General features: G+C 37.5%; 1 protein-coding gene across 4 annotated transcripts in view; it reads right to left on the bottom strand.

Moving 5' to 3' along the window:
* prkx (protein kinase X-linked) overlaps positions 1 to 15261 on the bottom strand; it is a 63713-nt gene that overhangs the window by 30906 nt on the left and 17546 nt on the right. For all 4 annotated transcript variants that reach the window (XR_007428112.1, XR_007428111.1, XR_007428110.1 and 1 more), the window contains exons 2-3: positions 8930 to 9098; positions 6402 to 6665 (exon numbers count right to left, since the gene is read on the bottom strand). Coding sequence is in view for 1 of the 4 variants with exons in the window: in XM_007246705.4 (XP_007246767.3) it covers positions 6402 to 6665; positions 8930 to 9098 (433 nt within the window). In the remaining 3 variants the exon portion in view is untranslated. The remainder of the gene's footprint in view (positions 1 to 6401; positions 6666 to 8929; positions 9099 to 15261) is intronic.

Below are 15261 nucleotides of genomic sequence, written 5' to 3'. Positions count from 1 at the left end.
ACGCCAGCATCTTGATCACAGCAGACAAATGCTTCAGCCACACAGTCTTCCTCCCTTGTATCTTCTACAACCTGGCAGATTTGACTGCTGTCTCTGGTAGCATAGCAGCCTAAATTCTGCTAAGGCACGCTGTTATCATTGTGGCTAACTAACTCCAACAATGCCTTGCCTGGCTTCTGTGTCTGTTAGCATCATGGCCACAACCCTGCTGAGTCCAGATATTAGCATCATGGTTTACCAGTTCCAACACTGCTGAGCCAGGCTTCTGGGTTTGTTAACATTGCAGATACGACCCTGCTGAGTCCTGCTATTAGCTTTCTGGTTGCTGTCCCTGGTAGCATCACATCTTCAAATCCTACTGACTCCTGCTGTTAGCATGGTTTCTATCCTGGTGTGGAGTTACCGTGTTTATCTGCTACAGAGAGTTATATTCTATTAGCAATACTTCTCCACAGGGACTAGACTAAGCTGTGTGTGTGTGTTCGTGCATTTGCATATATGCATCAAAAGTGGGTGCACCTTAAAGGTGAACTCCGGTGTGAAAATGACTTTTAGTGTAGTAAAACATGATAAAGAGTCCTAACCTTTGTTGAATAGCCCACCTCTGCTCTCCTGCAACTTTCCAAGATTCAGCAATTTTGTACAGCTTCTCCAAACAAGCTAGAATGGGTTTTAATGGGGCATATTTTGTCCCTGCAGGTAAATCGCTTTTTACACCATTATCCAGTAATGTTGCAGCCTGGAAAGGCACAAACCTGAACCATTCTGTCTTCTTTTCCCTTTACCTTTTCCTCTGTTATGCGAGCTAAAGCTGCAGTCCGAGCACAGCACACAATCCAGGCCACCTCTTTTTAATTGTATACAGCATGTACTTACGGCAATATTCCGTGATCGTCACTGTACTGATCATAACTTTACTTTTAGATGGCGACGCCCGGAGACGGTGGTTTTAATTAAGCTTCTTGTGCACTTTTAAAGTTTTTATTGCCTCGTTTTAAATATCAGGGCTCTCCGGATTCTAGCAAAGAGGTGTTGAGCTACTGTGAGCCTGGATAACGGTGTAAAAGTGATTTATCTGCTGGGGCAAAATATGCCGCATTAAAACCCATTCTAGCCTGTTTGGACAAACTGCACAAAATTGCTGAATCACGGAAAGCTGCAGGAGAACGGAGGTGGGCTATTCAACAAAGATTAGTACTTCTTGTCATGTTTTACTACACCAAAAGTCAATTTCACACTGGAGTTCTCCTTTAATGTAGCTGAATTCCAGCATTCGTTTGAAAGGGTGTCCACAAACACAAGGACATTCATTCTATGTTTTGCAATTCTAACAATGTTTACACAGTGCATAAAACTCATCTAAAACAAAAGCAATGTAATATGGATTTTGGTGATATGAATGCTAGAAGTCATCCCGCTCTCTGCTTGTGAAATAACCCCATGTGAACTTCTCATCTGACAGGCTTTATTATTAGCATCCCAGCTCCCGGCCTCAACACAAAAACAATACTTTCCCCCGAATCTAAATCCCCATCGCAAGCGTTCGGTAATTACACCCCGTCGCCCACAGCAGCTGCTTCGGTAACTCCTCTCGCAATGATGAAGGTGATGGGGAAGGTGAAGGAAACACTTATTTATCAACCCCCGTCATCAGCGGAGTGCTCCGGATCAGCCCGCCTGACACAAAACCCTCGCTTCCACCCGCTAGGCCTTTCTCAACGGCTGAAAAGATGACGAGAAACCTGCAATCCATCACCCGTCGTCTCGGACTAATGAGCCCTCATCTTCACAAGCCGGGCAGTTCCCGCTGCACTGGAGAGAGAGAGAACAACTCGTCCTGCGTGGACAGGTGCGGTGGATACCAACTTTTAACCCTCCTAAATCTTCTCATATTTTACTATTTATGACCTGTCAGTTATTTGTATTATCGAAAATCTACTTAAATACTAGAAATAGTAGTGCATCGCAAAAAATTTTAATACCATTTAAAAGATACTTTATTTCAGTAATTCAGTTCAAAATGTGAAACTTCTATATTTTATAGATGTATTAAACAAAGAGTGATCTATTTATATAGATAGTTATCTATTATTTTATTGATTATGGCTTACAGACAATAAAACCGCAAAATCAGTATCTCAGAAAATGTGAATATTATATAAAACCAATTTGTACTTTCAGCAGTGTGAGCAGTGTGCCAAGTCCTTCTGGAAAATGAAATCCACATCTCTATAAAAGTTGTCAGTAGCAGAGGGAAGCATGAAGTGCTGTAAGATTTTGTGGGAAAACAAAACTGCACTGACTTTAGACTTGATAATAAAACACAGTGGATCAACACCAGCAGATGACATGTCTCTCCAAACCATCACTGATCATCAGTAAATTTTACATTTAATTTGTAAATCAAGAGAGCAGAGTCTGGAGGAAGAGTGAAGAGACACACAGTCCAAACTGTTTGAGGTCTAGTGTGAAGTTTCCACCAATCATGGAAGTGATGGTTGGAGATACATGTCATCAGCTGGTGTTGATCCACTGTGTTTTATTATCAAGTCTAAAGTCAGTGCGGATTTTATTTTCCAGCAGGATTTTGCACACTGCCCACACTGGCAAAAGTACCAATGAGTCGTACATAATATTCTAATTTTCTGAGTCACTGATTTTTGGGTTTTCATTGGCTGTAAGCCATAATCATCAACTATAAAAGAAATGAACAAATAAAATGGTAACTGCTGGTACACTGAAAATAGAATGCAACAGGAAGAGCCATGCAAACATTTTTCCCATGCCTACAGAAATGTCTACACTAGTTAAAAAGCAAGTAATGAACATACCTGAAGATTGTTTTAGCCATAAATAATACTGTTGGTTCTGTTTAATTCAGAATGCAGATAAACCAGTAAGCTATCAAACTTGCATATCAAATGTGTGTAAAAACAATGAAATGTGAAATGCAATAAAAAAATAATAATAAAACTGAATTTTTAAGATCTTTGGAAAAGATTTAGGAGGGGTTTAACACATCTAATGACAAATAAATGCCTTTTTTCCCACAACCAAATGTAATACTTAGAACCAGTTAGAAACAGTCTTAACTATCTTTACTCATCTCCTTTAGAGATAAAAAGGCAAAAAAAAAGTTCCTAAAAGAGCTTCAACTGAACACCTGCAATTACACCTGTCGACCAGTGGGTGGCAGTGTTGATACATGGCATTTCCCTCTCCACTATCTCCCCTCTCTCTAGTAAACATGCCAGAACTGCACGCTTGCAGGGGCAGTTGTCTTCCCTCGTTGCATTCGGAGGCACTTTTTCCTCTTTTTATATTGCTTTCCATTTATATAAGTGGGTCAGTTGCACATCAGAGAGCTTCCCACTCCAGATCTATTTCTCTGCCCCGCCCGCCTGCCCGAGCGAGTGAGAGAGAGAGGCAGAAATGTAATCGTAGCCCATTATGTTTACATGTCACATGGGTCAGGTTGTGAGAGAGGGCTCCGAAACACTGCAGCACTCTCCGCACTGCAGATAACACACACACACAGACATGCACATACTTCTCCCTAGCCCCCCTTTTTTAAAAGAAAAAAAAAACTTGAGTGATACTAGCGTGAGACACTTCTACTAGGATTTTCAATTTCACCAAGGTTACTCTGAAAATTGGCCGAAGCTTTGCTCATTGAGAATGAGAAAAAAACATGGCCCTCATCGATGCAGCGCGGACACAGCAATGAAGTGTTTCAGGTGTTTTCAGGCCAAGCACTGTAGTAAATAACATGTAATGTGAGCAGAATGTGGTTCTGCATTGTCTGTTCATGCATTTTTTAAAGATAGTACATGTTCCACTAAGATCTTTATTTTGCAAAAGAGAGAAAGAGCTTTAAAAACACTACATTTCTACCAAAAACTGCTTTTTTATCCTCTTTTCTGCATCAATGCTTTAATAAAGTGTAGAGCATGTGGTTTTGCATGGTCTTGCTCAAAAAGGCTTGAACATCCCTTGAAAATGGCAGATTTCTGCACTACAGTTAACACTCATATTTTAGAGTTTATTTGAAGTTACCAAATTGAAACCCTCTAGACTAAAATCAAGAAGAGAATGGATGATCACAAGCCATCAAACCAAACTGAACTGCTTGAATTTTTGCACCAGAAGTAAAGGCATAAAGTTATCCAAAATCAGTGTGTAAGACTGGTGGAGGAGAACATGATGCATGAAAACTGTGATTAAAAACCAACCAAGGTTATTCCACCAAATATCAATTTCTGAACTCTTAAAACTTTTGGAATATGAACTTGTTTTTTTTTTTGCATTATTTGAGGTCTGAAATCTCTGCATCTTTTTTTTGTTGATATTTTAGCCATTTCATATTTTCTGCAAATAAATGCTCTAAATGACAATGCTTGTATTTGGAATTTGGGAGAAATGTTGACTAGTTTATATAATAAAATACTGTCCTGCCTGGAGTGAAATAAGAACAACACTTTAACTGAGGAGCCCCTGTTGCTGTTTCTTGCAATATGAGTATTTTATCCGAGGAAAAAAGAAAAAGGTTTAAAGTTATAGTGTTTATAGCGTCTATGGAACTATCTAAAATATTTAAGGAATAAAAATACTGTGATATACCGTGAAACCATGAGAATCTTGAAAAAAAAAAAAAATGTAAAATACTTTTTTGGTCATACCGCCCAGCACAACCCTAGCCTTGCTAATTCATAATAAAAAAAAACTATACAACACCACCCCCTTCTTTTGCAGCCATGCCTCGTAACGTAATGTGTGCAGTGTGTGGTTTTGCATTGTCTTCTTGCAAAATGCACTTAGGCCTTTGTTGTCTTGTTCCTCGAAGATCTCCCTTTTTTTCTTTCTCACAAGTGCAGAAAGGGCACCAAAACACTGCAGTACCCTTCACACTGCGATAACATACACTCGCACTCACATTTCTCCCTAATGCAGTTTTTTAAATTAATAAAAATGTTATGTTACTTACAGATTCCCTCAATTTGGCCAAGGTTACCCCAAAACTGGTCTGACTCATGCTCATTCATAATAAAAAATAAAAAAGAAGCCACCCTCACTGAAGCACCACAGGCAAAGCAAGCTAGTTATTTGCTCAAAAAAAAAAAAAAGAAAAGAAAAACGAGCTGAAAATCCAAACCTCATTTCTTGTAGTTGGGTATGCAGATATCTATTCATCTTCCGCTAATAAAAAGACACCTACGAGCACGAGGCGGTGATGACTGTTTGGCCCTGAGGCACTTCTCTACCCTTAGCTTTGTTCATTCATTGTACTGCTTTGATTGAAATTCTTCAAATTAGCAGCACCTTATAGGCATGTGGCATTTTCTCTACTTGTTAAGAAACAACGCTCTGAGCTATGTGTGAAAAATAACATGCATACTCGTCTACAGTGTCTTTCAACTTCAAGGACGTGAACAAAACACAGCCATCCCTCTTCTGTTCATATGTGTAAATGCTAAAATCTTCAGATCTCTTAAAGAAGAAAAAATCTAAGCAAGAAAACAACTTTTACACCTATAGAAAATTAGCCTTAACAAATAGCAAATACACATAACATTAGCATAACATTACGACCACCTCCCTTGTTTCTAAACCTATTATCTATGTTTTAGGTTGTAAACATTTGAGGATGCACATTGTGAGAACATACAATTCCATTTTCTGTGTATGTAATGTTATGCAGTTGCATTGTTTGAACACCAGAGGTGCTCAAAATTCTGTTAAAAAAGTAAAAAAAAAAAAAGAACCAGTGGGCGTAAGCAAAGTGCGGAGGATGTGTCAGTCATTTTTCAAACACATTTCAAAAGGAATGTGTCACACATTTCAAAAGAAACAACAGATGTCCAAAAATGTAGTGGAGTAAAAAGTAAGTAAATGCAGCCACAAATCAAAGTAAAAAGGCACCAAAAAATTCACTAAAAATGATTTAGTAAAGATACACAAAAACCTATTTAAGTGGCGTAATTAATTATATTTCATTTGTTACTGTCCACTTAGACAATGATACTTTTTACTCTAGTTTGCCTAAATAAACATAAAAAAGTGATTAAGTGAAAAATAAAACAGCACAGTAGTTTGTTTAAGCTTAGAACAGTGAAGGTAGCATTTATACAAGGTGCATTTTTCATTGATTATACACTAAGAAAAAAAGGAAGAAAAAAAGTCTCATTATTTTGTGTCATTCAAAACTTGTTCCAAATATTGTAGAAAAAAATCTAATTGTGAATCCAGAATTGTGAAAATCGTGAACTGAATTGTGAGCAGCCAGTATCATTACTTTTTTATAATTTTTAATTAATCTCTATCCTGCTAGCAGATTTCTCTTAAGCTGCTTTGTGAAATCAGCTGTAAAAAGCACTATATAATTAAATCTGATCTGAACTTACCGATCTGAGAGTTTCTTAGCGAAGCCGAAGTCTGTGAGACGGATGTGTCCTTCACCGTCCAGCAGAATGTTCTCAGGTTTCAGGTCCCTGTAGACGATCTCTTTAGAGTGCAGATACTCGATGGCACACACTATCTCTGCAGAGTAGAAGAGGCCTGTGTTGTTGCTGAAGCGGCCGCGGCTGCGCAGGTAGCTGAACAGCTCGCCACCTGGTACGTAGTCCATTAGCATGTAGAGGAAACGCTCATCATGGTGAGTCCAAAACCTGTGGAAGAACATCTTTCTTAGAAAGCAGTACATCTACAGCTCTGGAAAAAAAATTAGAGACCACTTCAGTTTCTGAATCAGTTTCTCTGATTTTGCTATTTATAGGTATGGACAACATTTCTCACAAATTGCAAATAAATATATAGCCGCAAGCGCCAAATGACGGTAGCTGTTAGCATCGGCTAGCGATTAGCATCGGCTAGCTGTTAGCATCGGCTAGCTGTTAGCATCGGCTAGCGATTAGCATCGGCTAGCCGTTAGCATCGGCTAGCCGTTAGCATTGGCTAGCAATTAGTGCTGAATTGCTAAAAAAATAATTCTAAATCAGATATACAGTAAAACACATTTGCACCATTCAGACAGCCTGTTATGCAGTTCCTTTACTGTACTCCCCTTCAAGGTTAACATCCTGAACACAGTAGGTAAATACATATATATGAAAAATTCACCACAGTATTTGTCCTCCCAGACTATAAGGCATCTGATGCATTTATTATTAATAAATGTGAAGAACTGCACTGTATTAAAGCTGAACTGTCTTTGGCTAGAGGTTTTGTGCACAGTGTTCACAGCCAGCATAAATTGAGGTAAACAATATTTTAGACAACATTTTTATGAACAATTTTAAGCTCACTTAAAACAAAAGCAATTAATTTATACTTAACTGAAGGGTAATTTTAATGTATTTGTTAACTGGAGAAGCAAGGGAAATTACAGGATAGCTTGTCTGTTCAAATTTTGTAATAAACTAAAAATCAACAAAAATGGACATACTTGTTTTTCATTGGACAGCGACAATATATTGTGTAATTTCGTGGGAAGTAAACCCAGTATTAATCAATGAAAGTCTTAATTTAAAGGCTTAATATTTGATTTTATATGTACTGCTAACAGTAAAATAAGTCACATACCTATATTAAACCCCAGTAATGCAAACAAATATAAATAAATAATAAAAAGAGTCAGAATCTTGAAAAAGACTGTCATCCACATTTTTACAAATGCCATGTGGAAATCATGCATCCAATGAAAAAGACGTATCCAAGCACACATTACACAATCAGGCCAAATACTCTAGAGTAGTAGTTCTTAAATTTGTACCACCAATGACCAAACTAAAACCTCCAAGTACCACCTACAAGCCATTTCAGAATAAACCTGGTTTTTAAGCGCAGTTTTCATGCACCTCCACCAGTCTTACAGACTGCTTTTTGATAACTTTATGCCAAAAATTCAAGCAGTTCTTCTTGGTTTGATGGCTTGTGATCACCCATCTTCCTCTTGATTATATTCCAGAGGTTTTCAATTTGTACCAAGTACAACCTACAAGCCATTTCACAGTAACACTGTGTGTAGTTACCACACATAGTTATTTATACACAGTAATCTAGACACGTAATCCACACATATACAAGTCATAATATCTTTAGGTAATTGTTCTTTAACTGTTGTGTGGAGCTTGCTCGCTTTTGTAGTCTGTATGTTAGCATGATTTGGTACGTTTTTGGAGTTTTAGGATGTAAACAGAGGAAAATAAACAACATGAGAGCCAATCAGTGACCTACAGGTTTTTTTTACCTTATTAAGCTATTAACTGTAATGCAGAAACTGTAATAAACTGTTGGCGACAGACTAATTGATGTAGGTCATCATATCTTGTAGCGTTCAACAGGGTTTTACTGTAAGACCAATGAAACTGATGTTAATAGTTATAAAACTGTAGTTCTCAGAGTGAAAGACTGAAGTGTAGATTATATACAGGTTCTAAACACAGGTGAAGCACTAAACACTATCCAATGTAATGTTGGAAACTGTGGGATGAGTTATGTAGCTGCTTTTCCATGCACAACCATAATAAACAAATAATGAAGTCAGGACTCTAAGTGACTTTGAAGAAAATTAAAAGGAGTGGACTGGTTGTTAACTGGCTGCAAGCCTAGTTATTAATGTGTCAACCAGAGCCGGAGCAATTACTGATATTGAATCAAAGCTGTGTGGCCAGTGGGTGTCCTTTTCCTGGCCAATTTAGTAAATGATGGTGCGAGGCGGTAGATCCATAACTCAAATACAGGAGGACGTCGTTACCTGTGGCCTGCTCATGAAGTGCTTTAACACAGTTACAATTACAGGCAGAAAGCTGAACACCTACAGGACAACTGGATAATATCTAACGCAAGATATTTCCTGGAGTTTTTTAATTTTCCACCAAATAAGAAAATAAGCAGGATGTGTGGTTGCCAGTTCAGGAAGGAACCCACTCACAGTGTGATGAGGAAGGGATGGTTCACCTCCGTCAGAACCTCCTTCTCATTATGGACGTGCTGCTCCTGCTTTAATCGGATCACATCAGGGATCTTCATGGCTTTCAGGGCAAAGAACCCTCTCGTCTTCTTGTCCTTCACCAGGAAAACCCTGCCGAATGTTCCTGTACCTGAAGAAAAAAATTAATATTTAAATATTTTTTGTTATTTCAGCCATTTCTCATTTTCTGCAGATAAATGCTCTAAATGACAATATTTGTATTTGGAATTTGGGAGAAATGTTGTCTGTAGTTTATAGAATAAAACATATGTTCATTTAACTCAAACATATACCTATAAAAAGCAAAATCAGAGAAACTGATTCAGAAACTGAAGTGGGCTCTTATTTTTTTTTTTCAGAGCTGTATTTTTACCATATTGCCTAGCTTTGTTTTAGCCTCAGTGAATGTTAAATGATGTGAAAAGTGTCCTAGTCAAACGATGGATCCGTAATTGTGCTAGAATACCTTTACTGAGCACAAAATTTGGCCATCCACATTATCTTTTTCCTAGAATAAAGTCAATAGCCTAATCTCTAATGGATAATTTTCTGTTGGACAGAAAGTGGATACTCCTATATGTTAATCACTAAAGCGGTCCAGACTGAGAGGTCGCAACGATTAAAGTCAAATAAAACAAATCGCAAATGCTAGACCATTAGCCAAATCCCAAACCCTCTGATGGGTCGAACATTTCCGACAGTGCAAAAGCTTAAAACCACACCAAAAATCCCTGCAAATATAGATTCAGTAATGGGAGCACTCAACAGGCTCCTGATGAATTCAAAACGGCCTCAGATTTGTCAGACATTGTACTACACTGGGTGTAAAACCCATTAGGCTAGCCCTTAAAGTGTGCTATAAGTCATTGTAGAGCTTGTGCTTGTCTTTGGTTTCAATTATCTACCAGTTGTCACTGCAACATGAGTGCTTAAGCGGAAGAAAAAAAAAAAAACGAAAGAGTTGTCTTCTTTGTTCACATCATGTTTTCTCACAGAACGTACATTATTATTATTATTATAATACTGCTTGCTAATTTTAGCACAGTTCTGGACATGGTCTCAGGTCAAAGAAGTGGCTATAGATACATTAATAACTTATTATATTATAGATGTAGTCCTTCTGTTTCCCTGCATACTTTAATATTATTCTCTTTTCACCCTTTTCTTAAATTATCAGGACCACCACAGAGCAGCTACTATAATTTGGGTGGTGGATCATTCTCAGCGCTCAGCGTATTCGTGTATTATTGTGTGCTGTGCTGCAGAAGTGCTGCTGGAGTTTTTAAATATTGGCTGTTTTTCAATATGAAGTACACTAGTTTGGCCTCCTATACTTTGCAAGAATGCACTTGTTTGCTCTGCTTGTGAGTGCATACTCCTGAAGATGGGAGGAAGCAGATTAAGTGCTAAAGTGCTAAATCAAAAATGTTGGTATTCATTTTAACACTGGCACACTTACTGTAAAAAAACTAGCATTACTAGACTTCTTTAAAGTAGAGATGCAAATAATATTCATATTTATATTAGCATTGGCCAATATTTAGACCAAAATATCACATCACAACTTCACAAGATGCTGCAGTTCCTTACTCATTCGCTACATAGTAATACAGACCTCACTCAAGGCTGCAGAACCACAATAAAACCAGTGTAGAAATCCCCACTATGTGTTGTAATGAAACATTGTAAGTCAGAATGCTGCCATTCTTTTTTTTAAACAGTATCTAACTCAAACTCAACTCAAACATATTTGTGTAAAATTAATGTGTTGTGGAACAAGCAGAACAAAGACTTATCCTCACTAACTGGAAACCCCTTTTGAGAGTAGACCTCTCAACCCAGTACAGTGAAAATCAGCAGACCTATCAAACACTGATTACTACAATTTATTTTTCACAGTTTCCTGCTGTATACACACAAATTGTTGAGCTTATAGGAAACTAGAAAACAAAAACCCAGTATGATGATGCTTTTCAAAGTTTGCCTGGAACATTTAATGTGGCTTCCACTTCCTTCAGTCGTTATCGCCATTGTCAGCTGTCTGAATGTAATAAAAGACGACTGCGATCTGTTGTAATGGCCCAAAAACACAGATCGGGTTATCTATAATAGGGGTGTGCGCGATATTATTTTAGGGCCATATCGCCCATCTCTAATCTATATATAAAAAATACTTCTTTAAACTGGAGCTATGCTTGTTTTTACCGTCACTTGGGGCTTAAAAGGACTACTTCATTCTGAATAAAAAATAAAATCTACTGGTGCTACAAGATAAGCTAGCTGCTAGGTAAGACCAAACACAATCAAACAACAATAAAATGCTGCTAAAAACTAGCCCTGCTAGCTTTTACTACATTCATTTCAGCTCTGCACCTCAAACACTAGGCTTAGTATCTGCCTGTCTGTGTGTGAGGGAAATCAGCAGTACTGTGATCAGCGTACGAGGACTAGAACAAAGCCTGCAGCAGTTCCTGGAGAGGGGAACATGGGACCATGCTGAGTAATAGATCTATTGCTACACCCGATCAATGGCCACAAAGAGCGCAGGTCTGCTCAAGAGGGCACCTTGAGCCGCCTACTAAATTACACACTAAGCTCTTTCTGGAGCTCGGAGGAGCTACATTAGTGTGTAACACACACTATAAGTTAACCTTTAACTATGAAACAGGGACATAGCTGTATTAACAAATACTTACCATCTATTCAGATTAACTCCAATGTAATCTATACTGCTACTGTAAAGATGTTTAATAGTTACCACGATAAAATGCCATCACAGAAGATGAGCCACTGTATGATTTTACTGTACATTTTAGGATGTTTTTCACAACTGTAGTTGGTTTCTAAGGTTGGATCAGTTGATAAGTTTATAAACTTGAAGCGTTTTCTCCCTCTGTTTGGTTTGGTTTGGTTTCACAAAGGCATAAACCTAAATGCACCAAAATACGCAACAATAAACCATGCAAGCCCATTATCTCATCTGCTGCAACCAGTGAACACAGCACAGATACGTGTAAACAGCATGGAGCAGAGACAGCACTTGTTCATAGCTGTGTTAATTAGCATTATTACGGTAAAGAATCAGATTGAACTGCACCTTATCAACAGTTTAGCTCAAATTAAAGGAGTATATTTAATAGCTGGGTGGACTCCAGTCCGGATCATGTTCTCACCACAAGCAAACTGCTCCAGAGTTTGTTTAGGACCAGACCGAGACAACTTTCTCTAGCTGGTCTCAGTCCAGTTGTTTTGTTTCGCACCCGAGTGTAATTACTGTTTTCACACCTGCTCAATTGAACAGCACTAAGGGTACAAACAGAGTCCGTAGTAACCAGAACAAATAGTGCTGGTGTGAAAACGTACTTAAATAAGCATGCGATGGATGTGTGAAAGATTACTTTTGACTGCAATTAATCACTTTATGTAGAAGACTTTTTTATAAAAGAAGCAAACATTTTTATTCTTGTATCAGGTTGACTAATACACAAAAATGTGGATTTTATTTAAAGGGAGAAATATAATGTGTTATGTTTTTCCCACAACGACTGCATAGACAGAAGTAAAGATGTAAAGATAGGACCTAAACCTAAACTAAATACACATTTATAACCTGTTTATTTTATATATTTTTTAAATATGTAACAAACATTTTTGAATTTCCCAACCGTAGCAAAATCACGCCAGACTGTGGTGTCCAAACCACATTGTAAACCACCAGTATACTATTGCAACCCGATAGGCCTGTCACGATGACTCTTTGAATGGGACAGTATAATTAATGAGACAAATTATTAAAAATGACTAATATTATAATATTAGTCATTTTACGACCATTTTATTCCACTGATAAAATTAGAATGTAACAGCATAATAATAGGTTTATACCCTTTTAAAGAGCAATTAACTTTTAACTAAGAACATTCAAACACTGCAAGTGGAATATATTTTTCTAAATATCTTAAATAAAATAAAATAAAAAATAAATCGTTTTTTAAACAAAACTGACAGATCAGCTTATTCACATTAATAGAAAATAAAAACTTTAGCCTCTAAGAAAAATTTAATTTGCAATATGGTAGTCAGCAAAAATGATTGAGCTCATGCCCATATATTGAACGATGAAATAATAACGTAATTAGCTAGAAGAAGATGAATACTGATTGGCAATGTAATTACCATTTTTTAACCAAAGGGGATAGCTTCTAACAATTATACACAATTTTACACAATTTATAATGCTAATCTTTTTCACAGATGGCTGTAAAACAAAACATTGTCCAAACGACACTTCAGCATTCTTCTTTTGGAGAAGCTTCTTCTTATTACATACTTTGTCAAAGTTTGAGGCCACCTAAAGAATTCTTTCCCTGCTTTATGTTGTGTTCCATAGCTGTCGTTACGTTATCGCTCAACATGAAGCAACAAGAAGGTCCTCTGAGTCACGACCCCGCTGCACTACCTGTGGAATGAAGTGGAATGTCGACATTTCACACGTTTATCTCACACAAGGTAACATTGTTTGGGTCCCGTTGAGTCTCCAGGGTTACTAAAACTGAAAACAAAGAGCTCAGATATCTGTCAGAAAGGGCTTTTGTCATTCAAGAAATAGCTGAGAGAATAGGTCAGCTTAGTCAAGAAACAGTTCTTTACTCAGTACAGGCTTCTACTAAAGTACATACACTCTATACAAGTACTGAAGTATTTAGACTCCAGCTTCTGATTTTGATGGATAACTTATCCTTCTAATGCTAATAAAAAATGCTCCATCAGCAGTGCAATCTAATCATAAATTTACCCCAGCAGTGCAATTCTAAGCATACTTTTCCCTCAGCAGTGCGATTCTAAACAAAAATGTACATCAGTTTTACCATTCTAAATCATAAATGTACTTCAGCAACGCAATTCTAATCATACATTTACCTCAGCAGTGCTATTCGAATCATACATTTCCCTTAGCACTGCAATTTTAAATCATACATTTACCTCAGCAATGCAATTCCAATTATAAATTTACCTCAGTTGTGTCATTCTAATCATGAATTTACCTCAGGAGTGCTATTCCAATCATGGATTTACCTCACCAGTGCAATTCTCATATATTTAGCTCAGCAATGCTATTCTTATCATTAATGTACCTCAGCGATGCAATTGTAAATTCATAAATTTACCATAGTAGTCCCATTCTAATAATACATGTACCTTACCAGTGCTATTTTAATCAAACATTTACCACAGCAGTCCAATTCTAATCATAAAATTACCTCAGTAGTGCCATTCTAATCACAAATTTACCTCACTCTGATGTTTACAGCTCCAGGCCTTTAGAGGGTGCTCTAGCTCTTACTCAAACTAGTTGTACCCTATAGGAGCAAAGGGATGTTGTTGAAAAATCTATGGAGTTTGATTTTTGTGGGTTTGTCATAAACCACAGTACATTACACTTACCAATGCAATTCTAGTATATTTAGCTCAGCTGTGCTATTCTAATCATATATTTACCTCACCAGTGCTATTCTAATCATAAATGTACATCAGCATTGCTATACTAATCATAAATGTACCTTAGCAGTGCTACTTATGTCACATGCAAGTAAAATTGCAGCCAGTCGGTACACAAACAAACACTAAAGTTAACTCAGGTAACATTTTTTTCTGTGCCCTGTACTTGTATCTTCCAGCTTGAAAGCAGTCCGTTTGTAAAAAGGAAATAAACTAATACCAAACGCAGCAAGTGTTTTTTTTTAATGCTGTGCTTATTCCTTCATTTTTTGTGAGTAGAACATAAAACTTTACTAATACACCTGAACCTGCTGTTTGGGAGCTTTCCTCTTCAGCTCTCTCCCTCACTGTCTGCTGGCTCTTTACACAGCAGCGCTCTGACATGCTGCAATGCCAGGGGGAGAAGGGGCAAAGAGTGTGAGCCTGCTGCCACTACTTAAAACAATCCTAAAGTTTACTTCGAATGATTTAGTCTTCATTCAGTATTAATTAATTAATCTTAAAATCTTTTCTTTTTTTTCTGAACACCAAAAGTGTTTTTATTTGGGAATAAAACCCTACCTTTTCCACTGACCAGCAACACTACAGAAACACCTAATCAACCCTGAACTGTTCCATTCTTAAATGCCTGCGGGATGGGAGGAGTACTGAACACTGAAGCATGAGCTCATTATCATGTGAGCAATGACGCATCTCTCGCTCATGCTTTCGGTTATGGGGAGGACATGTTTTTCCACTTGGCAGAGAGATGGATACTCTTAGATATTCTTTAGATGTGGCTCTGGAGATTACAT

Source organism: Astyanax mexicanus, chromosome 21, assembly GCF_023375975.1.
Source record: "Astyanax mexicanus isolate ESR-SI-001 chromosome 21, AstMex3_surface, whole genome shotgun sequence".
Lineage (NCBI taxonomy): Eukaryota > Metazoa > Chordata > Actinopteri > Characiformes > Acestrorhamphidae > Astyanax > Astyanax mexicanus.
Note: the sequence above shows the minus strand (reverse complement) of the source record. Positions and strands in the feature narration are given on the sequence as shown.